Source organism: Oryx dammah, unplaced genomic scaffold (genome assembly GCF_014754425.2).
Source record: "Oryx dammah isolate SB20612 unplaced genomic scaffold, SCBI_Odam_1.1 HiC_scaffold_27, whole genome shotgun sequence".
Lineage (NCBI taxonomy): Eukaryota > Metazoa > Chordata > Mammalia > Artiodactyla > Bovidae > Oryx > Oryx dammah.
The window spans coordinates 68,158,658-68,186,286 of NW_024070211.1; the positions used below are offsets into that span (position 1 = coordinate 68,158,658).

The 27,629-nt window shown below is 34.2% G+C and overlaps 1 protein-coding gene across 1 annotated transcript in view; it reads right to left on the reverse strand.

The window, feature by feature from the left end:
- Positions 1 to 27,629, reverse strand: part of DPP10 (dipeptidyl peptidase like 10) — a 118,646-nt gene that overhangs the window by 25,412 nt on the left and 65,605 nt on the right. The window contains exons 8-11 of the mRNA XM_040228988.1: positions 27,133 to 27,254; positions 25,757 to 25,804; positions 16,083 to 16,181; positions 15,906 to 15,975 (exon numbers count right to left, since the gene is read on the reverse strand). Of these exons, the coding sequence (XP_040084922.1) occupies positions 15,906 to 15,975; positions 16,083 to 16,181; positions 25,757 to 25,804; positions 27,133 to 27,254 (339 nt within the window). The remainder of the gene's footprint in view (positions 1 to 15,905; positions 15,976 to 16,082; positions 16,182 to 25,756; positions 25,805 to 27,132; positions 27,255 to 27,629) is intronic.

Sequence of the window (27,629 nt, forward strand, 5' to 3'; positions counted from 1 at the left end):
TTATTGAAGATTTTTCAAGGCAAAAACTAAATTCCTTACTCATGCTTGCAATATCAAGAAAATACAGTTTCTTCCTCTTCTCTGTTTTCCAAATTGTCATTTTTAACTTCAACCTTGCTTCACCTGCTTTTAATGTTTGAGTACAAAATATTATCAATCCATTACCAGTCAATAATTTTAACATATTGCTCTAACTGGGTGTGTTGTTCTTTCTTTTTTTGGTGCAGAATACAGGTATATCTATTTCAAGATTAATTATAAAAGGACATGGATAATGATGGTAAGCACTGTCAGTATAAGGAACGAGTCAGAGGCTTGCAGGAGCAAAGGGAAAATTTTACACAAAGTGGTGACCAGAAAATACTAGATTTTTTAAAATACAAATTAAGGCAAGAAAATATTACTTATTTGAGGAGGCAGCAATAGCAAGATATGTGGTTGTAGGGATGACCATAGGAAGTACCATAGACCAAATCACCTATCCTATAATAAATGGGTACTACAACTTGCAACTGTGTTGGCCACACAGAATTGGTAAGTTTTATTTGCTTCCTCTTTGCTTTTTTTCTGTATGCCACATCTTTTTTCCTGACACTTTGGTTTTACTTTCTGTTTCAGAAATCCCCAAGGATTTCTTCATACAAAGAACAGCACATCAAGGTTGAGAATAGAGACACACATTTTTGTTGAAAGTTTAATGAAAAGAAAAATTCAATCTGTTTTAACTAGCAAAAAGTCCATAGCAATACTAAATATGTCCACTTCCTAACACAGGAAGCAAAATCAAATTAAGATTAAAGTTTTCTTACAAGTTAAGGTCTTCAAAGGCAGACTTTGGCATCTGTTTTAATATTAATACATTGAACAATCAATCAGTAGTGTCTGTTTAGATGAAAAATACACAATATGAGTAAATAATAAAAAAGCTAAGCAAAACACATAAAATTCAATACACCTTTAAAATGGCAAAACAAGTCACTTCTTTATAACATAACAAAACATCATCTATATTAAAAATCTGAAATAAAGTGAAAAGATTTGCTCAGAGCACATGATTGTCACGTTCACATGGTGCTATTAGAATTCATGAAAAGAGGTGAATTTATATTCAGAAGAGAGAGATTTTGGTCCTGACTTTGTTACCAGTTACCCTGGCAATTATATATTCTTTTTATTTGTTTGTTTTCATTATAGAATAGAAGGAAAGAAAGTGAGGACACTCAGTCATGTTCAACTCTTTGTGACCCCATGGACTGTAGCTTGCCAGGCTCCTACATCCATTGAATTTTCCAGGAAAGAATACTGGAGTGGGTTGCCATTTCCTTCTCCAGGAGATCTGCCCGACCCAGGGATCGAACCTGGGTCTCCCACACTGGAAGCAGACTCTTTACCATCTGAGCCACCAGGTTTGCAAATAGTTAATATCATGTAGAGTACATTTTAAAAAGCCTTTTCCTTACCACTAAAGCTTTGGCTAGAATAAATAAAAGGCAAATATTTACCAGTGAGAGCACTTTCCACAAGAGATCTATTGAATGGCAGAATTTATTGTTTTTTTTTCCTACACCACAGAATTTCAAAACTGCTACACTGACATCTGTTTATCTGTATCTATTTGGTCGTGGAAGAAGGGAACACAGGGAAAATTGCTTGTAGTCTTCTTAGTTCTTTTCTCTTTCTAGGCATAGAATAGATCCACTTGAGCTGCATAAGTGCTAGATCAGAGTGGGTTCACTGTGAGCTGGGTTGCATTTTTATTTTAGATATAGTAAAACAAAAGAGAGTGTGAAAAGAAGGATAAAGTACAGAATGGAACACGATAAGAAAAAGGAAACATGCTGTGATGTATCACAGTAAATTCTTCAGTTCAGTTCAGTTCACTTGCTCGGTCATGTCCGACTCTTTGCGACCCCATGAATAGCAGCACACCAGGCCTCCCTGTCCATCACCAACTTCCGGAGTTCATTCAAACTCACCTCCATCGAGTCGGTGATGCCATCTAGCCATCTCATCCTCTGTTGTCCCCTTCTCCTCCTGCCCCCAATCCCTCCCAGCATCACAGTCTTTTCCAATGAGTCAACTCTTTGCATGAGGTGGCCAAAGTATTGGAGTTTCAGCTTTAGCATCATCCTTCCAAAGAACACCCAGGGCTGATCTCCTTTAGAAAGGACTGGTTGGATCTCCTTGCAGTCCAAGGGACTCTCAAGAGTCTTCTCCAACATCACAGTTCAAAAGCATCAGTTCTCCGGCGCTCTGCCTTCTTCACAGTCCAACTCTTACATCCATACATGACCACAGGAAAAACCATAGCCTTGACTAGACGGACCTTAGTCGGCAAAGTAATGTCTCTGCTTTTCAATATGCTATCTAGGTTGGTCATAACTTGTCTTCCAAGGAGTAAGCATCTTTTAATTTCATGGCTGCAGTCACCATCTGCAGTGATTTTGGAGCCCCCCAAGATAAAGTCTGACACTGTTTCCACTGTTTTCCCATCTATTTCCCATGAAGTGATGGGACCAGATGCCATGATCTTTGTTTCCTGAATGTTGAGCTTTAAGCCAACTTTCTCACTCTCCTCTCTCACTTCCATCAAGAGGCTTTTTAGTTCCTCCCACTTTTTGCCATAAGGGTAGTGTCATCTGCATATCTGAGGTTATTGATATTTCCCCTGGCAATCTTGATTCCAGCTTGTGCTTCTTCCAGCCCAGCGTTTCTCATGATGTACTCTGAATATAAGTTAAATAAGCAGGGTGACAATATACAGCCTTAACATACTCCTTTTCCTATTTGGAACCAGTCTGTTGTTCAATGTCCAGTTCTAACTGTTGCCTCCTGACCTGCATATAGGTTTCTCAAGAGGCAGGTCAGGTGGTCTGGTATTCCCATCTCTTGAAGAATTTTCCACAGGGAAGATTAATTTTCAAGACTTTTGATTTTGTTCTTTGGGAGAGAACTCGTTGTACAATAGAACATGAGTTTAACATAGGAGTAAAGTAGAGTGAAACAATTTTGTGTTGTCTTAATCTGAAATTTATGTTATAGAAATTTATAGTCTGCGATGATACAGTTGCAATGTAAGTATATCTAAAAGCTAACGATATTTGTACTTTTTCAAGCAATATATACATCAAAATACACCCATTGGTCAAGGGCTTCTTGGTCAGTTACTTCTATTTCTCACTTTGTCATCCATAGATTTCCTAGGACAGAAAGACTATCCTATACGCAGTTTGGCAGAATGAGTTATCTACTATAGTCATTACATCATATAAGAAAAAATATTTTTCTGTCAGAGAACTGTTTCTTGTCCACATTCCTATCTTCTTCCATTAGGAAAATAATAATATAACCTTCATATTTCTGATCACTTTTTTGTTTACAAATAATTTTGCATTGAATTACATGTCCATGGCGTTACAACTAGGGAAGCATTTGATATTCAGTTCAGTTCAGTTCAGTCACTCAGTTGTGTATGACTCTTTGCGACCCCATAGACTGCAGCTGCCCAGGCCTCCCTATCCATCACCAACTGCTGGAGTTTAACCAAATTCATGTCCATTGAGTCAGGGATGCCATCCAAACATCTCATCCTCTGTCATCTCATTCTCCTCCTGTCTTCAATCTTACCCAACATCAGGGTCTTTTCAAATGAGTCAGCTCTTCGCATCAAGTAGACAAAGTATTGGAGTTTCAGTTTCAGCATCAGTCCTTCAAATGAATATTCAGGACTGATTTCCTTTAGGATGGACTGGCTGGATCTCCTTACAGTCCAAGGGACTCTCAAGAGTCTTCTCCAATATCACAGTTCAAAAGTATCAATTCTTCAGTGCTCAGCTCTACTTACAGTCCAACACTCACATCCATACATGACTACTGGAAAAACCATAGCCTTGACTAGAAAGACCTTTGTTGGCAAAGTAATGTCTCTGCTTTTTAATATGCTGTCTAGGTTGGTCATAGCTTTTCTTCCAAGGAGTAAGCATCTTTTAATATCATGGCTGCAATCACGATCAGCAGTGATTTTGGAACCCCCAAAAATAAAGTCTACCACTGTTTCCACTGTTTCTCTATTTGCCTTGAAGTGATGGAACCAAATGCCATGGTCTTAGTTTTCTGAATGTTGAGCTTTAAGCCAACTGTTTCACTCTCCTCTCTCACTTCCATCAAGAGGCTGTTTAGTTCTTCTTCATTTTCTGCCATAAGGGTGGTGTCATCTGCATAACTGAGGTTATTGATATTTCTCCCAGTAATCTTGATTCCAGCTTGTGCTTCATCCAGCCCAGCGTTTCTCATGATGTACCCTGCATATAAGTTAAATAAGCAGGGTGACAATATACAGCCTTGATATACGCCTTTCCTATTTGGAACCAGTCTGCTGTTCCATGACCAGTTCTAAATGTTGCTTCTTGACCTGCATACAGATTTCTCAAGAGGCAGGTCAGGTGGTATGGTATTCCCATCTCTTTCAAATTCCACAGGGTTTATTGTAATCCACACAGTCAAAGGCTTTGGCATAGTCATAAAACAGAAATAGATGTTTTTCTGGAACTCTTTTGCTATTTCTATGATACAGCAGATGTTGGCAATTTGATTTCTGGTTCCTCTGCCTTTTCTAAAATCAGCTTGAACATCTGGAATTTCACAGTTATGTATTGTTGAAGCCTGGTTTAGAGAATTTTGAGCATCACTCTACTAGCATGTGAGATGAGTGCAATTGTGTGGTAGTTTGAGCATTCTTTGGCATTGCCTTTCTTTGGGATTGGAATGAAAACTGACCTTTTCCAGTCCTGTGGCCACTGCTGAGTTTTCCAAATGTGTGGGCATATTGAGTGCAGCACTTTCTCAACATCATCTTTTAGGATTTGAAATAGCTCAACTGGAATTCCATCACCTCCACTAGGTTTGTTCATAGTGATTCTTCCTAAGGCCCACTTAACTTCACTTTCCAGAATGTCTGGCTCTAGGTGAGTGATCACACCATCGTGATTATCCAGGCTGTGAAGATCTTTTTTGTACAGTTCCTTAGACTTCCCTGGTGGCTCAGATGGTAAAGCGTCTGTCTACAATGTGGGAGACTTGGGTTCGATCCCTGGGTCAGGAAGTTCCCTGGAGAAGGATATAGCAACCCACTCCAGTACTCTTGCCTAGAAAATCCCATGGACAGAGGAGCCTGGTGTCCATGGGGTCGCAAAGAGTCGGACACGACTGAACGACTTCACTTTCACTTTCTGTATATTTTTGCGACTTCTTCTTAGTATCTTCTACTCTTGTTAGGTTCATACCATTTCTTTCCTTTATTGAGCCCATCTTTGCATGAAATATTCCCTTGGTATCTCTAATTTTCTTGAAGAGATCGCTTCTCTTCTTTTCACAGCTATTTGTAAGGCCTCCTCAGAGAGCCATTTGCTTTTTTGCATTTCTTTTCCTTGGGGATGGTCTTGATCCCTGTCTCCTGTACAATTTCAGGAACCTCCGTCCATAGTTCATCAGGCACTCTGTCTATCAGATCTAGTCCCTTAAATCTCTCTCTCACTTCCACTGTATAATTGTTAGGAATTTGATTTAGGTCATATCTGAATGGTCTAGTGGTTTTCCCTACTTTCTTCAATTTAAGCCCGAATTTGGCAATAAGGAGTTCATGATCTGAGCCACAGTCAGCTCCCAATTTTGTTTTTGCAGACCGTATAGAGCTTTTCCATTTTTGGCTGCAAAGAATATAATCGATTTGATTTCGGTATTGACCATCTGGTGATGTCCATGTGCCGAGTCTTCTCTTGTGTTGTTGGAAGATGGTGTTTGTATGAACAGTGTGTTCTCTTGGCAAAACTCTGTTAGCCTTTCCCCTGCTTCATTCTCTGCTCCGAGGCCAAATTTGCCTGTTACTCCAGGTGTTTGATATGGACAAGTTTATTTATGCATCTAACCAGACTCCATCTTATAGTTTCAAAGCCCGTGTTTCTGATGGTGAATATATTGCTGGGCAAAATATCAATAAATTCAGATATGTAGATGACACCACCCTCATGGCAGAAAGTGAAGACAAACTAAAGAGCCTCTTGATGAAAGTGAAAGAGGAGAGTGAAAAAGTTGGCTTAAAGCTCAACATTCAGAAAACTAAGATCATGGCATCTGGTCCTATCAGTTCCTAGAAAATAGATGTGGAACCAGTGGAGACAGTGGTAGACTTTATTTTGGGGGGCCCCAAAATCACTGCAGATTCTGACTACAGCCATGATATTAAAAGACGCTTACTCCTTGGAAGAAAAGTTACAACCAACCTAGAGGACATATTAAAAAGGAGAGACGTTACTTTGCCACCAAAGGTCCATCTAGTTAAAGCTTTGGTTTTTCCCAGTAGTCATGTATGGATGTGAGAGTTGGATTGTAAAGAAAGCTGAGCACTGAAGAACTGATACTTTTGAACTGTGGTATTGAAGACTCTTGAGAGTCCCCTGACTGCAAGAAGATCCAACCAGTCCATCCTAAAAGAAATCAGTCCTGAATATTTGTTGGAAGGACTGATGTTGAAGCTGAAACTCCAATGCTTTGGCCACCTGATGCAAAGAGCTGACTCATTTGAAAAGACCCTGATGGTGGGAAAGATTGAAGGCAGGAGAAGGGGACAACAGAGGATGAGATGGCTGGATGACATCACCGACTCAATGGACATGAGTTTGAGTAAACTCTGGGAGTTGGTGATGGATAGGGAGGCCTGGCATGCTGCAGAAATGGGGTCACAACAATTCAGACATGACTGAGAAAACTAACTGACTGACTCTAGAATTTAATATTGACATTACAATATATTATCCAAAGATTGTGAGGAACAAGGTCTAAACTGTTCAAGAATAATATAAAAAGCAATGATCACCTTCTCCATTTCCATTATCAAGATTAAATGCTATTGACTTATCTTTAATTATTTCATGGGTATTACAATGTGAGTACATTTTACATCCACTTAAATGAGGAACATGAACAAGAATGAAGAAAAGCAGTAACTTAAAATTTGACTCTCTTTACACAGCAAAGCGTCTGCCTGCAATGCGGGAGACTCAGGTTCGATTCCTGGGTTGGGAAGATCCCCTGGAGAAGGAAATGGCAACCCACTCCAGCACTCTTGCCTGGAAAATCCCATGGGTGGAGGAGCCTGATAGGCTACAGTCCATGGGGTCACAAAGAGTCGGACACGACTGAGCGACTTCCATATACAGCAAAGCAGTAATAATGACTTTCTGAGACAAGTACAAGTACTAACTACCTTTCTTGTCCAAATACTTTTAGTAAATGTGCTATCTTTAAGTGAAATAGGTATGTATTTGTCATGAACAAGTGCATATTTAAATAATGTTATAGAAATTTTGAAATATATGTCTTTTTTTTGGGGAAGTGAAACAAGCTTACTTCTAACAATCTCATCTGCTCAAAAATCTATGAAGTTGCATAATAAATAAAGAGATGTGCCATAAAGTAAATTCTTTGATCAAAATTTGGAATTATATGAAATAATGTGGACTGAGTATTTGATATTTCATGTGGCCCTTCTAGGAACTTACTCAAGATTTTTGGTATTTTTACTTTACACTAAACTATTAACATGGTACAGGTGGAAATTATTACATTCCAGAGGTTATTATAAACTGTTAAGTGGAAGGAACAAAAGGTCATATGATTTTGGTTTTAGAGAAGTCTCTATTGATTCTGGACAGCATTCTTGATAATCTTCCAGTGATAATTATCATATAATAGGATATCTAGGTAGACTATTATGTAATAGACAAAGCAGAGCTTTCTGGTCTGAAAAGAAAATTAAAAACACCTTGAGTTCAAACCCTAATTTTGTCCTGTTCATGATCTTGGATTTGTATATTATATAAATTCATGATTTCCTTGTGTTAAACTGAGGACAATTATATTTATCTCACTTGGTTTCTATAAGGATTAAAGATGGTATTTATACATCCTTAGCATGATGTCCCTTGTACAATAAGCAATAAATATTAGCTATTATTAAATCCTATTACTTTAAGAAGATAATCTCAATAATCAAAAGAGAAACAGTGAAAAGACAGTACAGAAACCAATTATTTAGCTTTATGCAGAAAGATTGTAAGGGAAATGAGAAGCTCACCTCATGTTTTTCTGAGAGGGAAACTAAAACTGCAGAGAAATTTACTCAACCAAAAGTCTAATTGTAACACATTATAAACTCTCAGATCATTTTTTTCTTTTTCTCTACTATGACATCAGTCATTCTTGATGACTAACTTTAGAGTTGATTACTTTCTTTGTTTATTCTAATTCATGTGATCCTTCATTCATATACTCATTCATTCAATCAATATTTTATTAACATAAATGCTACAAACACTGTGTTAAGGCAAGACAATACAAAAAGAGCTGTTATCATGAATGAGTTTATAGTTTAAAAGAAGAGACAGCAAAGCAAATATAGTAACCTAGTGTGGTTTCATGTTACAACAGAGGTGTACATAGAATTATATAAAAGTATTGCTTGAAATATTAATAGAACTTTTCCAATTGGAAAAGGAAACTAAAGTTACTGGAAGATTGTGGGAAAAGATACAGAGAAATGATTGAGAAGCTAGTATTTCCCATAATAAAACAGTTTTCAAAAATATCTAGAGCAGTGAATCTCTCTTTAGAGGGTGGATGGAGTCAGAATGAGATGGAGAGTTAAGTGGAAATCAGATGAAGATTTTTTGTATGCTGTGTTAGGAAATATGAACTTTAAATCAACTGGAGAATAATAGTGAGAGTATTTTACCCAGGAGAGCTACATTTTCAGATATGGATCTCAGAAAATTCATACCAGCATCAGAGTGGAATAAAAACTAGGAGATGATATAGCACTTAATCACAGAAAAGGAAGTATAGGTAGAGAGCAGGGTGGCAGATTAGAATTGACTCATTCAGATATACCATCTTCCTGGTGTGGGACTTGAAGAAGAGTGTGGGCTCCTGGATGATCCCATAGGTTCAAAGCTCAAAACAAGGCATCTCTGGTATTCAACATTTTAAACAATATCTGTATTGTTTATTGAAAGGAAAATGTGTGTATGAAAAAAGTAGTTGATGTTATCTTGACTACTGGAGATGAGTAGCTGGATTATCCAATGTGTCAATTAATTATATCCTGCTTCTTAACAGATTAACTATACAAAAGAGCTGACAAAAAACTCAGTTCCATTAAGATGACAAAGTTGCAGGACTCTGATATGAATAACATTGATTAAATGATAAAAATGCTAGATAAAAATGAGTAGTACTCTCAAATTAAAATGACACAGTGGGGCACTGGGGTAATAACCATGTTCATCTGCTTTCTGGACATTATCTATCTACTCACTCAATGCATGCTTGAGTAGTGACTGCAAAAACTAGTTGCTAGGAGGAATACACAAATAAGTAAGGTATCATTTCATATATGGAATATGTAAAATAAAAAATTCAACATATTTCTCTTTGTAATATTTCATGATATAATAATTTCATTCTACAAATTATTTATCTGAATATTCACTTCTAGATTGTAGATTTTCCTTCAGAAACATTGGTGCAAAATCTAATGGGAGTCAGAAATTCCCTAAATAGTATGTTAAAAATATCCTCATAAAATTAGGGTGAGTTGGAAAAGTAACTGCTGGATCAACATTATTTAAGATATATGTGAAGACTTTGAACAGAAGGCTGTCACTGTAGGAGGAGGCATAGACTTGAGATTGTTAGATGGGCTGATGAGCATGGTGAAAGAAAGCTTCAGGAAGATAAGATGATAGATGAACAAGAATTCATTATAATTTTCAAGGAAGATGAATTCAGTGAGATGGAACTAAGTCATAAGAGCATGATAGGGTATGTTGCATTCTGGAAATTAATGCAATTTGTTGAATAGTCACTGTCTCCCTGCATTAGACCTTTATCAAGGGTGGCATGGATAAGCTGAACATGAAAAAGTAGAAAATGGGAAGACATAAATAAAAATAATCACAATAAACCCATTGCAAGTTAACATAAAACAATTATATATATTAAAAAAATAAGATAGGAAGACATAATGATTTCTTGGTAATGAATGAAACTCCTTAGCTTGCTATAGTTGTCTTCAGGAACACAGCAAACAAAGGAAAAAAAAATGTTCTCTAATAAAATGGTACATCTATTTACACTGCTTCTTCTTCCCAGGCTGTAGGCCTTTACATTCATGCTACTGCTACTGCTGCTGCTAAGTTGCTTCAGTCATGTCCGACTCTGTGTGACCCCATAGACAGCAGCCCATCAGGCTCCCCCATCCCTGGGATTCTCCAGGCAAGAACACTGGAGTGGGTTGCCATTTCCTTCTCCAATGCATGAAAGTGAAAAGTGAAAGTGAAGTCATTCAGTAGTGTCCAACTCTTTGCGATCCCATGGACTGCAGCCTACCAAGCTCCTCCATCCACGGGATTTTCCAGGCAAGAGTACTGGAGTAGGGTGCCATTGCCTTCTCTGTTTACATTCATATTCATTTATTTATCAAATAAATACCTTTAACATCTCTAGCTGTAATATTCAGCCTTGGACTATTAAAATAATTACAGTTTAGTCAGTAAGTTTTCATAAGGTTCCTTTATGTGTGCTAGGTATTGTGGAGATAAGATCTTAAAAAATGATTACAGATTTCAATGTGCTTGTAACCTTTTTTTTCCCCTCTCAACCATTAGCACAGCTTCTTGCACATAAAAGCAACATAGTAAATGTGTATTGTACTAAATTACACATACAGGATTAGAAAATAAGAATAACAGAAGGTGGTTCAGACAGCAAAGAATCTGCCTGCAAGGCAGAGGCCTTGGTTTAATCCCTGGGTTTGGAAGACCACTGGAACAGGGAATGGCTGCTCACTCAGTATCCTTGCCTAGAGAATTCCATGGATAGAGGAGTGTTGTGGCTACACCCCCATGGGGTTGCAAAGAGTCAGACATGACTGACTGACTAACACTTTCACACACTAAGAAATAATAATTCAAAGCAATATATGCTGAAATGGATATGGATGAATACAGCATATATACTATAGACTAGATGGAAATAGAATAGGTATAAATATGAATACAGACTACTGGGTTCTTAAGTACTCACTATAATACTACAGAGAAAAACTAGAGAAAGACATTTAGGCATCCAGAAGGACAATAGGGAAGTAAGAAATGAAAAGAGGGTCATGACCACCCAGAGGCTACTGAGAAACATTTGTCAAGGCTATGCTTCTTAGATTTTCTATTACAGTAAAATATTCAGTTGCCATTGATTCACCTGTACTTTCAATATCATGAAATTAGGTTTCGGTTTCAGGAAATATGGCTACAGAGAGGTCATCAGAGGATCATTTCTTCTGAGGTTCCATAATGAAGACTTAGCAGAAAGAGGACTGCAAATGGCTAGAGGCTACTTCCTTCAAGGCCAATTTTCCTTCACCTCTTCAGATTGCTGCAGCTGGTCTCCAATTATGCATTCATTATAGAATTTCCTGGATGTAAATGCATCTCTATGGATGAGGAAGTGATTCAGGGTCTGTCAGGTAATAGATGCACTGCACAGAATAGCAATAAAGTAGTGATACCAAAATCACTAAATCATTTCTTAGCCTCATTTAAGTAATAGTTACTTGTTTTATTATTCTTGACTGTCAAATTTCCCACTTAAGGAAAAAAATTATTATTATTTTCTTTTTTTGAGTGGGGAGTTTACTTATCACTGAACACAGACTTAATCTTAAGGGGAACAAATGAACTTATATTATAAACAATCTAATTTTAGATTATATTTTATATGTTTTATATATTATATTTATATAAATATATAATATAGTCATATGTATTTATATAAACTTATATATTATAAACAATCTAACACTTAAAATACACTTTATCTGCTGCTGCTAAGTTGCTTCAGTCGTGTACCACTCTGCAACCCAATAGACGGCAGCCACCAGGCTCTTCTGTCCACAGGATTCTCTAGGCAAGAATACTGGAGTGGGTTGCCGTTTCCTTCTCTCTAACACTTTATCTAATTACACTTAAAAAACACTTAAAACCATTCTGACCTATATGGATTTCGAAATTTATATATTTTAGGAATGATCGTGCAGCTCAAAGCAATAGATAATTTTTTAAATATAAAATAAAAAACTCCTCACTTGGGCTTTGTAAATTATATTCTGTGAAATTTCTGAGAATTTACCTCTGTAAATCAAGGAGTCTGGATAAAGTAAATTAATATTTAGTGTAGTCAGCATATGAAAACAAATGAAAAATAATGAATTAATACTCATTTTTATTTTCTTCATTAACAAAAATAGTAACAAAGTAAACTCTACAGGCCTAATGTCTATTCAATAATTTTATGGATGCTAAAATATAGTATTAAATGTCTATATTGATACTTTTAAATATTAAAATGACTATTACTACTACTAATAATTATATTTATGGTTAAAATTTATTAAACACTAAGTGCAAATGTTTATGCTCTTTCAGACACTATGGTGACATGTTTATATAAATTATTCCATGTTATTGTCTTCAATTTATTTATAAGGAAACTGAAGCTTAAAAAATTAAACAATATACTGGTAAATCTTTGAACTCAGATTAGAAACTAAGGCTACCTTATTCCTAAACCACTATCTTTACTCTCTTGCCTCTAAAAAAGACTTGAAGCTTTCTAATAAGAGAGTTGAGGCTTGGGTTATTCTTCATATTCCTCTCATGAACTAAAAATCACTCAGACCAAAGCACAAATCTTATGGTAGGACAAGCTAGCTGTATTCTTTGACTCAAAGCTACAAAGAGAATTAGAACTCTTGTCTACATTTTCCCCCAAAGTGTTGTTACACTTTGGAACCAGAGGATATACCAATGGGAAGAACTGTCAATATGTCCCCCTGCGTATGTTAAGTCAAGCTTCAAGGAAAGATGCCTACTAGGGTTCTTTTCCCTGAGAAGCCTTATTTCTCAATGAATAAAAAGAATAATTTCTTTTCCCAAAAGGAGGTATAATGAAACAGAAGACGAGGATGAGAATTTTTTTTCCATTTTGTTCTCATTTTAATGTCTGAGATATTTTCCCCAATAAATTACACATATACTTCAAATAAGAATTGAATATTCAGCCACAGAAAGGAATGAAATAATGCCATTTGTAGCAGCATGAATGCAAATAGAGATTATCATACTAAATGAAGTAAGCCAGAGAAAGACAAATGCCATATGATATCACTTATACTTGGAATCTTTAAAAAAAATTATACAAATGATTTTATTTACAAAAGAGAAATAGACTCACAGAAAACAAATTTATAGTTACCAAAGAGGAAAGGGGGGAAGAAGCATAGATTAAGAGTTTAGGATTAACATATACACACTACTGTATATAAAATAGATAAGCAACAAGGTACATAGGGAACTATAGTAAATATCTTCTAATAATCCCTAATGGAAAAGAACCTGAAAAAAAACATACATAAAGCTTTGCTGTATACATGAAATGTAAATCAACTATACTTCAATAAAAAAAGAGAAAATTAAAAAGAACTAAATGAAAGAGAAGTTACAGAAGAAGGAGTTAACATAAGAGCAAATAACAACTTCTTCAGGAAGATGCCAAGAACTTTCAGGGCCTCTGGCCATAAATGACAAAGGAGAAAGTTAGGTTATGGTATTAGAGTTAGGAATAAACAATAGAGGAAGTAAAACCATTAACTATTGCATTTTCTGTATTATCTGACTTATTAAAATGAAATGATAAATTATTTATATGTATCAAAATATCTAAATTAATGCAATCTGCATAAAAATAATGAATTATAATCACAATAGTTATAAAAGTCATCTGTACTAGACACTTTATATGTTATTTCATTTAATCTAAAAAGCAGCCTTAAAACATAAGATAAACTATAATTCTCATTTTATATTTGGATAAACTGAGCCTTAAATAAGGTTAAGCAACTTTTTCAAGGATACACTGTTAATGAATGACAAAACTGGAATTTGAACTCAGACAGTTTGATTACACAGACTTATTGTCCACATTCAGTAGTCATAACAAGTAAGGTTATTTTCATTTCTACTCTTTTTTAAGTGCTGTCAAAGCAGTGTTAGCTGGGTTCTCAATAAGGAAAATAACTATTAATAATTATGCTCAGGAAAACAATTCTACATCAATATCAAGTTGGTTAACCAATAGGTGTTAGAGGCCTCTGTGCCCAATACTATGTAGTCACAATGTAGTCTCACAGAAAATATGGATGACTTCAATTCCATAGTCAATTCCAAATTGGAAAAACCTAAGAGTCAGGTTTTTCTAAGGATGGGAAGGGCTTCCTGCTGACCTTAAATCCAAGAAGGAAAACTGATAAGAATGATTCAAATTTAACTGATTGTTTTGGCAGTGGAAATAAATGCTTCCTCAATGTTGCAAAAGAGCTGATAAAAAGTAAAAGGCTTAGATGTGAAAACACAGATGTACCTTTATGCTAACTAAAATAACTGACCACAGAAGGGGGCAAATATTGCATGATTCCACTTAAGTGAGGCATCTAAAATAGATTCATAGAAGCTGAGAGCAGGATGGGGATAGAGGGGAGCGAGGAATGGGGGATAGCTGTTTAATGAGCACAGAGTTTCAATCATGCAAGAGGAAGAGTTCTAGAGATCTGCTGTACAATGTTGTGCCTATAGTTAACAACACTGTACTCTATACCTAACACTTTGCTCAGGGGGTAGATCTCACTTTAAGTGTTCTCACCACAATTTTTTTTAAATGACTTTTAAAATTTAGCATAACTTTGATATGATAAATATATCACAAAGAAAAAAAAGTATAGACCAGTATCATTTATTAAGGAAAAAAAAAACATTTGATTCAGTTCAATTGAGGTGGATGAAGTGGAAGTGAAGTGAAGTCGCTCAGTTGTGTCTGACTCTTTGCGACTCCATGGGCTGTAGCCTATCAGGTTCCTCCGTCCATGGGATTTTCCAGGCAAGAGTGCTGGAGTGGATTGCCATTACCTTCTCCAGGGGATCTTCCCAACCCAGGAATCAAACCCGGGTCTCCTGCATTGCAGGCAGACACTTTACTGTCTGAGCCAAGGTGGAGCCTATTATACAGAGTGAAGTTAAGCCAGAAAGAAAAAACACCAATACAGTATATTAACACATATATATGGAATTTAGAAAGATGATAACGATAATCCTGTATGAGAGACAGCAAAAGAGACGCAGATGTATAGAACAGTCTTTTGGACTCTGTGGGAGAGGGCGAGGGTGGGATAATATGGGACAATGGCATTGAAACATGTATATTATCATATGTGAAACGAATTGTGAGTCCAGGTTCGATGCATGATACAGGTGCTTGGGGCTGGTGCACTGGGATGCCCCAGAGGGATGGGATGGGGAGAGAGGAGGGAAGGAGGTTCAGGAGGGGGAACACATGTACAAATGTGGTGGATTCATGTCAATGTATGGCAAAACCAATACAATACTGTAAAGTAAAAAAAAAAAAGAAAAAAGAAAAAAAAGAAAAGAAAAAAACAAAGGGAAGATAGAGCTTGAGTAATTGCTAATCAGACATCAATAAACTAAATGTATGAGTCATTATTCCCAGGAGTAACACTGAGTTCAGTTTGGGATGTGAGAAGAAAAAACAATTATACACACTTCCATATTATTTAGTGGTGGTGTCCTTGAGGAACTCACACAACTGACAGCTGTCCTGCTTAACTACACACATGGGATTTCTTCTGTTGGTTTTTAATCAGAATATTGGCATGTGGGACATAAAAGAAAAAAAATACTAAGCTTTTTAGATTCCTTTATTCCAAAAACAAATAAAATACTTACATTATTAACAGAAGAGCATACTGGTTTCGGTCCGTAAAATCTTTTGGAAAGGACAACTGTAAAGGAAGTTCTTTTAAAGAAAGAGCAAAATATTAAAGATGCAGAGTCATTTACATGTAAAACTATAAGGTACAGAGAAAGTTGTTCTTGAATGATGAAGCATGCACAAAACTTTACCATAGTCGTCAATATGAAGCATTTTAATTTCTGACTTTACTATCTTCTTTTTCAGGATAGCTTCCTTCAGCATAGAATTGTTTTCCAAAATAAAATATTCTATAAATCAGAAAGGGTAGTGCAAATAATTAGATTAAGAATCAGTGCAACACAAATAATTATCCAGCATTACCATTTGATAGGCACCGTGCTAGGCACTAATTGTGAAAGTATTAGTCACTCATTTGTGTTTGACTTTTTGGGAACCCATGGACTATAGCCCACCAGACTCCTCTATCCATGGAATTCTGTGGGCAAGAATACTGGAGTGGGTTGCCATTCCCTTCTTAAGGGGATCATCCCAAACCAGGGATTGAACCCAAGTCTCCTGCATTGGAGGCAGATTTCTTACCATCTGAGCCATCAGGGAAGCCCTAGGCACCCATTAACCTCTCATAGTTTCTCTTGGATTACTGTAATAGTTTCTAACTGGGCCTCCTTATTTTAGTGAAATTGTCTCCAGTTGCCCTATACTTGGAATGTGTTTACATTTTCAAAATGTAAATCTGATCATTCTATTGTTCTGCTTAAAAATATATTGTAAATAATACAAAACTATCTAGCATTAAATAACTTAAATTCACTGTGACTGAATTTGAATACAAAGTTACTAAGCATGCAAAAATTAGGAAAACATCACCCTTGATGAGTACAAATTTTATTCAATAGAAAGAACCCAGAAATTCCACAGATGCGTACAATGGATAGACAATTACATTAAAGCATATTTTAATTAAATTCTGTGTGTTCAGTTAAGTTAAAAAAAAAACTGAGGATATTAGGGAGAAGTATGAAAAAAAACAGTTTAAAAAGAAAGAAGTTAAAATTCTAAAACTAAAAAAGTAAAAAATTTGAGGCACATAAAAATTATAAAATCTAAAACTTAAAAATACTGGATGGGATTAATAGCATATTAGATACTGCTGAAGAAAAGATTAATTAACTATATTTGACAATATAGTGATAGACAACGTAAAATATAAAACACCCCCAAAATTGACAAAACATGGAGTGAAAGAAGCATTAGTAATTTGCTGGAATTTTGACTGATATGTTAAACATATTGACTTATTGGGAATATTTTATATATAAAAATGGTGAACTCTTTAATCCATAAATAACATATATATACATATTTGAATTTTTAATTTCTTTTGGAAATGTTTACTTTCATTTTAGGAGACTGACACATATTTATCACATGTATTATAGGATAGTATATAGTTCTTGACAATATTTTAAATGGTTATTTTGATTTATTTTTACATTTTGTATTGTCATATAAAATAAGTGACATTTGTATATTAACCTATACTCATAATAATCATGATAAATCCCTTCATTTCTAAAATTATTTTGAGTATATGTGGATTCCATATTTTTTATTTGATTTCTGTTTTGTTTACAAGTATATCTTCTGAAAATAAAGGTAAGTTTTTCACCTATATTTCTTTTTCTTACCTTATTTCATTAAGTCTTCTAATACAATGTTACAATGAGGTAGTGAGAGCAAACACTCTTTACTTTTACCCAGTCTTGGGAGAAATGCATTGTCTTCAACATCAAGTATTAATATGATATCAGTTGTAGTATTTTTGTAGATAACAATCGTTAAATCATTTATTTCTTCTTTTTCAGTTATTATTATTAGATTATTATTATTGTTTTCATTATAACTTTTTTTCTAAATCCTTTGAGTTGTTGACAGAATAATTTAGTAAGTTGCATTAATTATTAAATGTTATAACAATCATGGATTTCTCAGGTAAACCACCATAGTCATAATATATTACCCTTTTATAAATTATTAGATTTGTGTTGCTTGTATTTAGTTAAGAAATTTTGCATCAATATTCTGAGTAAAATTTATTTTTTTGTCCTTGTTATATCTATGCTGACTTTGGAACTTGGTCAATGCTGGTTTTACATTTTCTGAGAGTTTATGTGAGCTTGGTATTAGTTTATTAAATATTGCTCAGAATGTAGCAGTGAAAATACTGGAACTGGAATTTTCTTTTTAGGAAGAGTGGTAGTGGTGGTTTAGTTGCTCAGTCGTGTCCAACTCTTGCGACCCCATGGCCTGTATAGCCTGCCGGTCTTCTTCTCTGTCCATGGGATTCTCCAGGTAACAATATTGGAGTGTTGCCATTTCCTTCTCTATGGGAAGAGTACTAACTGCAAATTAAAAATTTTAATAGATAATGGGATATTTATATATTGTACATATTCTTCTTTGAGTGGTTAGCAATTTTTCTTTTAAGAAATTTACCCATTTTATCTCAGATGTCGAGTTTACTACCATTAAAACTACTTATAACATCCCATTACTATCATCTACATCAAATGTCTATAGAAGCTGTTATTAACATCATCTATTTCATTAACGAAAATAATAGTACACTTTTCCTTTTATGGCTTTATCTAAAATTTTATCAATTTTACTTATTCTTTCTAAGAAATCTTTTGGTTTTTATATGTTTTTGTCTACTGTCAATCCATTTTCTATATCATTTATTTCCACTCTGACTTTATAATTTCCTTCCTTCAACTTACTTTCTATTCTTTTGCTCTTCTTTTTCTAGTTTTTTAAGGCAGACTCTTAGACGATTGATTTTAAAGATTTCCCTTTTTGATAAAATAATAATTAGAGACATAAACCTGTTTGTAATCACGATGTTTTTGTTGTTGTTTAGTTGTGTCCAACTCTGTGACTTGTATGGACTCTTGCCTGCTAGGCTCCTCTGTCCATGGTATTTTCCAGGCAAGAAAACTGGAGTGGGTGGCCACTTCCTTATCCAGGGCACTTTAAGTATCCCTAAATTTAGATTAGTTGTGTTTTCATTTTCCTTTGGTTCAAATATTTTCCAATTATCTTTCTAATAAGTAAATTCTTCTTTGATCTTTGTGTTATTTAAAGATGCAAGCTTGATGACAAAAGATTCTTGGTTTCTATTCTTCTTGATTCTTTATTTTGGCTTTTCTTTTGAAGGATATTTTCAAAGTTTGTTATTCTAGGTTGGTTTTGTTTTGTTTTGCTTTCCATTGGTATTCAAAAGATTTTTCTCCATTCCTTTTTTCTGATAAGATGTCTGCAGTCATTCTTGGCTTTCTTGCTATGTGTGTAATGTGTGGATGTCTTTTTAATTTTGTATCCCACTTGAGGTTTGCTGAGAAATTTCATATTTTTCATCAGATTTGGATTTGGATGTTATTTCATCAAACATATTTTTCCATTCTGAGTTTAAAATATTATAGATATGGATATTAACTTAAGTTATTTAGGCTCTGTTCATTTCTTACATAATTTTTCTCTGTCTTGAAGTTTCTATAGATAATGTTTCAAATTCACTAATATTTTCTTCTGCAGTGTTTAATTTGCTTGCAATATTTTTCTGTAAAGTTTTAATTTCATATATTTAAACTTAATATTCTATTTATTTTCTCACTACATTCATTTTTCTTAATATCAGTCAATATTTTTATAATTGCCCATTTATTGTACTCATCGGGGATTCCATAATTTTCATCATATCTGAATCTGTCTCAATTCACTGGCTTTCTTTTTCTAGCTAGTTCTATTTATTAGCTTCTTTACATAACCAGTAATGTTTTATTGGATTCTAACCATTGTGATATTTATATTGTTGAGTTCTAAACATTGTTCTGTTCTTTAATAAATTGTTAGTCTTTGTTATAGCAGATGTTTAAGCTACTTGGAGGTCAGCTTAATTATTTAAAAGCTTTTAAAAATATTTTATTTAGTGTGAGTTTGAATGACTCTTCTTGTTCTATGACTTGTTAAGATATACTAGGTATGACTAGTATAGTATAAAAGGTATGACTCTTCTGGGATCTCTTCTAAACATTCCAGTGTTCTGATTAGTTGGAACTTCAGTATACCTCAGCACTGTGTGAGTTCTGGCTTTCCCCAGGCTCAGAGTATCTTCCTATGCATACTCAATAGGCATTTTCAGCAACAGATGATCCCCACAGCACTATGTAGATTCCTGGTGGTCTTTCTCTGTCTCCAGGGATTCTCTTCCAGTGTTATCTACCCTCCCAACATTCCAAAAGCTTCAACCCTTCAGAGTTCAATTTCTGTCTCCACTGTGTTTCTGAGGTACTCTCACACACTTATTTCATTCTTCCTCATTACACTAAATTTCAGAAAATAATTCTGGCCAGAAAACCAGGGCAATCGCCATATTGATCTCACTTGTTTCCTTTCATTCAGGAATCAGGACCCTATCATGACTACTGTCCCACGTTTGAAAAGTGTTATTTCGTGTATTTTACACAGCTTTAAAAAAAAATTATTTTAGTTTATTTTCCTTTCTTTCTTTTGGCTAAGAGGCCATGTTTACTTCCATGTACTCTGTGGCCAGGTAAGAATATTTATTTTTGATTGCCAATGGCTTATCATTGATACTTTATTGTTAAATACAATTTCCTTAGAATGAAACATAAGGCTTTCATGATCTGGCTCCAGCCGGCCCTGTAGCCTATATCTCGTTTTTATCTTAAATGTTTTGTTCCAGCCACATTGAACAACTTTTATCTTGCAAGTGTAAGTATTTCATGTGTCATGATTGTGCATTCACATTCTTTCTTCCAGAAATGCTTTCCACTGATTCCCCCCCCCGACCTTTTTTTGGAAAGGTACCCACTTCTAGCAGAGAAATTATTATATTCTATTACAAGCATTACATTTTCTGATTCTTGCATTGGACTGAGAATTCTGTGTGAATTTCAGACACATCAAACCATGTCTCCTGTAAATAAGTATCATTTTCTATAACACAAATTTGGGAAATTAGCTGATTCCAGAGATTTCTTCTATCAACTTAATATAAGAAATTTCTGATTATTAAATAATAGTATATTTTCAAGGAATCTATCCCAAACACTCAATTATAAAATTTAAAATGTGAACATTTCAACTTTATATACTTTTGTTAAGGATTCAGTACTTATAATGTTTAAGACCTATCATAAAAATGCACTTAATAAACCTAATCATAGCAAAAAGCATTCATTTTGGATTCAAAAGAAATCATCTGATATTTGTTAACTACATAAGCAGCAATTTTTAGAGACTGTTAAATTTTTCCTTTATATCTTTAACTAGAGGTCATCTTATTGGATAAAGATTTTTAAAGTGAAAAATAGTTTATTGTATTAAAATGACTAGTTGACTAAATGAGTTAGAGGTATTGATATGAGTGTAATATATGAATAATTTGTCATGGTTCTTTTTATTACCAAAAATGAACAGGAAAAATTAAATTACATGAGATAAGAGGTAGCTGACTATTTTACTTCTAAATCAAAGGATATTTATCTGCTTATGGGAAAAAAATCAAACCATGGTCACAGAGAAATAAAATTCTATTTAAGGAAAAAAATACAAAAGATAATAAAGTCATTTTCAAAAGCAAACAATATTTTTCATGATATATTCAGAAAACATATTTCATACAAAGTTTTGTGAAACTTTATAAAGAGAAGACAGTATTAAGACAAGATATAATTGTGGGATTGAGGAAGAAAAGAGGATAAAGTGAGAACAGAAAATTGGAAAGAAGGAAAAGAGGGAGAGATAAGAAAGTAGAAAGGAAGCATAAGGAGGGATGAGAAGAAAGATATACAATGCAGAGAAAAGAAGAAAGGAAAGAGACTAAAAGTAAAGTAAAAGAAATAAAGCATAAATGAATAATTAAGGGGAAAATGAAAATATAAAAGAGGAAAAGAATCATAGAAATATAAGACAAAGGACTTTTGAAATACTAAGTAAAATGTTGCATATTTATACATTTTCCAAGTCACTGAACATTTTAATGAAGGGTTTCTTTTTCATTTTAAAGGTAATATATGTTCATTGTAGAAAATTAGGAAAGTACTCAAGAAAAGAGAACAAAAAAATCACCTGAAAGGCTGCCACATAAATGCAAGACTTTTTACTGCTTGCAAATGCTGTCTTCCAGAATTTTTATATACATTTTTAAGTACTTTTCTTAAAGTGGCATAAATATTTGAGTTGCACAATCATTTAGAAATATAAAAAACAGGTTTGAATAGTTGACTTTTAAAAACATATTTTTATTTTTAATCCTAGTGGGGAACTAGTGGCAACTTTATTAGAACAATTTGATGAAATTTTAATAAAGGACCATTTACAAATATAGGAAAATGGCACAGGGATCATAAGGGACAGTATCACAACCCAGGGCTCATGACAGTGCTTTGGTGTGTAGGTCATAGAGAGAGAGCAGTTACTGGGAGATGGTCGCATGAAAGACCCACAGTGACTTTCACCCAAGAGTCACAGCAGCCTGGGTGACTCCATAGGGATAATGCTGGAGAAATACAGACTCCAAAGGCACTTTTCTGCCTCTCTTCAGTCACCTATAGGATTTGTGTTAACTGAATCCAATTGGGAGTAAACAGCTGCAGAACTTAAGTCATTAAAACAAAATCCTTCTTGGGTAGAGACCATGGGAGAGAAAAAACAGTTAAGAGTGGCTCTGAAAAGACTAATGAAAGATATTCAGAGCACAAATTAATACTCCATTAAAGTTTATTTACAAATCCCACCTTTCATTATTTGTGTTTTTTTTCCACTATTATTAGTAGTATATCTATAATTTTCTGTATTTAGAATATCTCCTCAGTATAAACCAATAAAAAAGAAAATATAGGGTAAATAGATACAAAAGATTTAATGCTTATGGCTATTTTTTTCCAAAAGATTTACTGTAATTTATATTTCTACCAGCAAGTTATAAGAGCCTCATTAACAATGTAAATTTTTTGATATTATTAATTCGTTAGGAGAAAATATTTGGTAGTGTTTTACTTTGCATTTTTGGATAACTGGTGAGTTTAAAGGTTTTTCACATTTGTTTTATATTTTCATTTTTTCAATATACTTTTCATGCTTTATTCTAGTTCACTTGGTCCCCAAATGAGTTATGACTAATTCATTCGTTTAGCAAGGGCTTCCCTGGTGACTCAGATGGTAAAGAATCTGCCTGCAATACAGGAGACCTAGGTTCCATCCCTGGGTTGGGAAGATCCCTTGGAGAAGGGAATGGCTACCTGCTTCAGTATTCTTGCCTGGAGAATGAACAGAGGAGCCTGGTGAGTTACAGTCCATGGGGTTGCAAAGAATCAGACTTAACTGAGTGACTAACACTTTTCACTTAGTTTAATAAAGATTAACCTGAAGATCCATTAACCCAAAGACTTAATTACAATCAAATTTAAATTTTATATAAATAAATAGTTGCCTTTCAAAAATAAAATTAAGCACCTGATCACTGTTTACAGTCCATTTATTTTCTTTATCTTGAGACTAACAGAATTTACTTATAAATGAGAAAATATGAAAGATTTGCCTTAGACAAAAGTGTGTCACAATTTGTAACAAAAGTTATTAGACAACAACATCCATTTTTAACAATAGAATACAATTAATGAAATTCAGGTTGGAAATTTTTAAAAAGTTATTATTTTGGCAGAATATGCAATGTAACACAAATAGTTGTTTATCAAGTAATTCCTATGTTGCAAATATAGCTCATCCTCACAGAAAATTCATTTGCTAACTTTTTTACAAGGAAATAGATTCTATGAGATTATACCCACAAAAGATATGTGACAGACTCACTCTATACACTAATTTTTATATTTGTGAAATTCAATCTTCTTTCCATTTTATCAAATATACTGCCCTTATTAACATTGCTCTCAGTATTAATATTCAACAGATTTAATATGCTTACCATAATCTTTTTAGGATTTACACTGATAAGTAGAAACCAGATGTGCTAAATGATTTCCAACATCACACAAAACTCCATTCACTATTTAGAAGTTTTGTCTTCTTCTGTGAGGCTGGACGTCTCAATTTGTTGGTATTTGAAAAGTGTAAATGGTCTTCCTCTGTCCTCTAAAAATTGTATTTGTCCTTCAGCATTACATTTTTATACCATCTCTCCTTTAAGTCAAAGCATTTAAGTAAAACTCCTAGTTAAGAACTGATGCTAACGCTGAAACTCCAATACTTTGGCCACCTCATGCAAAGAGTTGACTCATTGGAAAAGACTCTGATGCTGGGAGGGATTGGGGGCAGGAGGAGAAGGGGACGACAGGATGAGATGGCTGGATGGCATCACTAACTCGATGGACAGGAGTTTGAGTGAACTCTGGGAATTGGTGATGGACAAGGAGGCCTGGTGTGCTGCGATTCATGGGGTTGCAGAGTCGGACATGACTGAGTGACTAAACTGAGCTGAACTGATGTCATGAGAAAGACAAAAACAATATAATAAGCTTTACAGTGGTGATCATAAACCTTATTCTGGAGTCAGAATGTCTTATTTGATTCCCACCTGTGCTATCTATTATATTAGAGTGACTCTCTCCAAGTTTTTTAACCTTTTTGGGACTCAATTTCCTCATCTATAAAAGTGGGTGATTCAATTAACAATATCAGGGGTGTTCTGAGGAGTAAATGTGTTAATAAATATAAGCCTCAATTACAATAGATTATGGGCTTCCCTATAATCAATAGCTCTGGTGGTAAAGAAGCCATCTGCAACACAGGAGACTCAGGTTCGATTCCTGGGTTGGGAAGATCCACTGGAGAAGGGGTAGGCTACCCATTCCAGTATTCTTGGGCTTCCCTTGTGGCATAGCTGGTAAAGAATTCGCCTGCAATGTGGGAGACCTGGGTTTGATCCCTGGGTTGGGAAGATCCCCTGGAGAAGGGAAAGGCTACCCACTCCAGTATTCTGGCCTGGAGAATTCCATGGACTGTGTAGCCCATGGGGTTGCAAAGAATTGGACATGACTGAGAGACTTTCAAAATAGATTATAATAGTCTATGATAAATCATTACAGCATGAGGGTATTGATTAAATAAAAATTTTAAATGAAAGAAAGAAAAGAAGGATAGATGAAAATAAGGAAAAAGAGAGTCAGGAAGTAATTTGGCTATTCATTTTTAAGATCCGCTCAATCATGTTTGTGCTTATATTCTTTACTATTAAAGTTCTTAAACACATTGACCACATCTTACTAGCAATGAACACCCAGTTTCTGCCATATATCCTAATAGAGTCTTCTCTCAATAGATAATGGACAATTTAATAAATATATAAAAGCATAAATGAATATGTAAAACTAGTCATGGATAACTAAAATAAATAAGATATAAAATATATGAAACAATATATTTTTCATATTTTTTTCTAAAATAAGTGTGTTGATCTGGAGAAATAATCTACATGAGGTTCAAGAAAGAATAAACCAGAGCCCTAATGGGCCAATAGACTGAAACATACCTAAATGAACTTCATCAATCACTCCTCAGTCAATTTAGATACAGGAGATACCCTGTTTCGGGCATACATTGATAAGATCCAACTCCAATTATAAGGCAGCCCGACCAAATTGCTTTACTATTTCTCTTATACACACAAGGTCATATTGATGGTACCTATGCCTATTTCCCCAGTCTGAGGGCTCCTTTGAAGAAGGTTCTATAGAGTACAAAACTCAGAATGAATAAGATCATATAAAAGACTGATGCCAATCATGACTATTCTGCATTGTTGTGTTCATGTACTTACTTGCTGGATTGTCTGTGCTATGTAGGCTGACCACTGGAACCCCTGGACCTGGATTTTAGAAATATATGTAGAAACATTTTAAAAACGTCTAAATAATAACTATTGGAAGGTTAGATGACAGAATTTTTTTTCCCACATGTAAGCATTTCATAGTTAAAACATAATGAAATAGAAATCAGATTATTAGATTTCATTCCTTTCTATGCATATTTTATTCAGAAAAGTAAAAACATATGGGGAGAGAAGCTATTTACAAGATTATTGCTAATATCCTCCCTTCTCTAAAATGCCATATACTTCAATATTTCTATGGTTTTAGCCAATCTAATGCACCCTACTGTCTTTTCTCTAGTCTTTAATAGAATAGTCACTGATCTGTCAGCTGATTCCCAAACCTGTGACCCTTTACCCTCTCATCCAAGATTAAATTCTATTTACCACTCAGCCAAGAAAGAAAGAATGCATGCATATTAGAAATATTTCATCCACAAGACAAATTAAATTTTGGAGCTAATCTTACATTAATTTAAAAATATATTAACTGGAATAGTTATTTCAAATACACTGGACAATTCAGGTGTAACTATAAGATGTTATCTTGAAACTTCACTTCTCTAATGAACTCTATTTGGAGGCCAACGGTTTTTCTCTGGTGTCATCAAACAAGTACATTTCTTTTTTGATTATTTAAGGTGTTAAGAGAAAAAATAATGAAAAAGAGCAAGTATTGGTCTATTCCTCATGGTATCTTAAAACAGGACTGCACAAGATACCAGCTAAAGCTGTAACATTCAATCCATTGCATTATAAGAGGATATCTCTGATTTCATCAGAGTATCCTGTTAAAGGTACAATGATTCCTACTAGTATAACCTAGACATACTTACTACTAGGTAAGACTTAGCATACTATTATCATATAGAAGAAATAACTGGGGTGAACACACTTTCTCAAAATTTAAGGAGACTAGACCCAAAGAATTAAATTTTTGTAGGTCCTAAATTTCTAAACAATAAAGCCATTATTTCAACAAGGAAAGTATTGCTTTTCCAAAAGTCTAGGTAAGTTAGTTTATTTTTCTAGGATGACTTTGCTAATGTAAATGTTTATCACTTTTTTAAAAGATTCATATAAAATAGCACTTATTGATCATGTACCTGTTTATATACTGACTTACTTCTAATTTCTGTCTTTTAAATAAAGTAATGGATAAAATTTATATCACAAAAAAACCCCTTATTTATTACTTTTTAACAAAAACTTGTGTAAACAAGGAATATAAAATCATAGGTTGAGGGTAATCATTACTACTTATAGTAATAGATACTGATCAAACAAAATTGATAAAATAAATTTTAACAGAAATCAACTATTACCTTTACAGAGTAATAAGAAATGTTGATTCATGGGACTAAAACTGGCATCAAAATATGTGCATTGTTCTTTCATAAAATTACATGAAATGCATTGACGATTCAATAAGCCTTCAGTAGAAGCACTGGGGAAAGAAAAAGAAAGTGAGAAATACTACTATTCCAGGTACTTAAATGTGTGGTATCATTATTTTAATATTAACATAAAGAAGTTACAGTATTACTTACGTTGAAATTCCTCATAAATTATTATCATAAAAATGCAAAGTCAATTTCCATTACTAACGTTAAGATATACACATTTTTCTTCTCAGTAAAAAAATTAAAATTATGAACACCTATACATATGTAACATGTATATAGTTATATATGCTTTAAAGAAACTGACTTTCCCAGGATTCAATATAACTTATTCTTAGTTATATTTTTATAGATATTTCTTTGTAAAGTCTAAAAAGAAATTACCCACACAGACAAGCATAAATAGTCACTAGCAATAA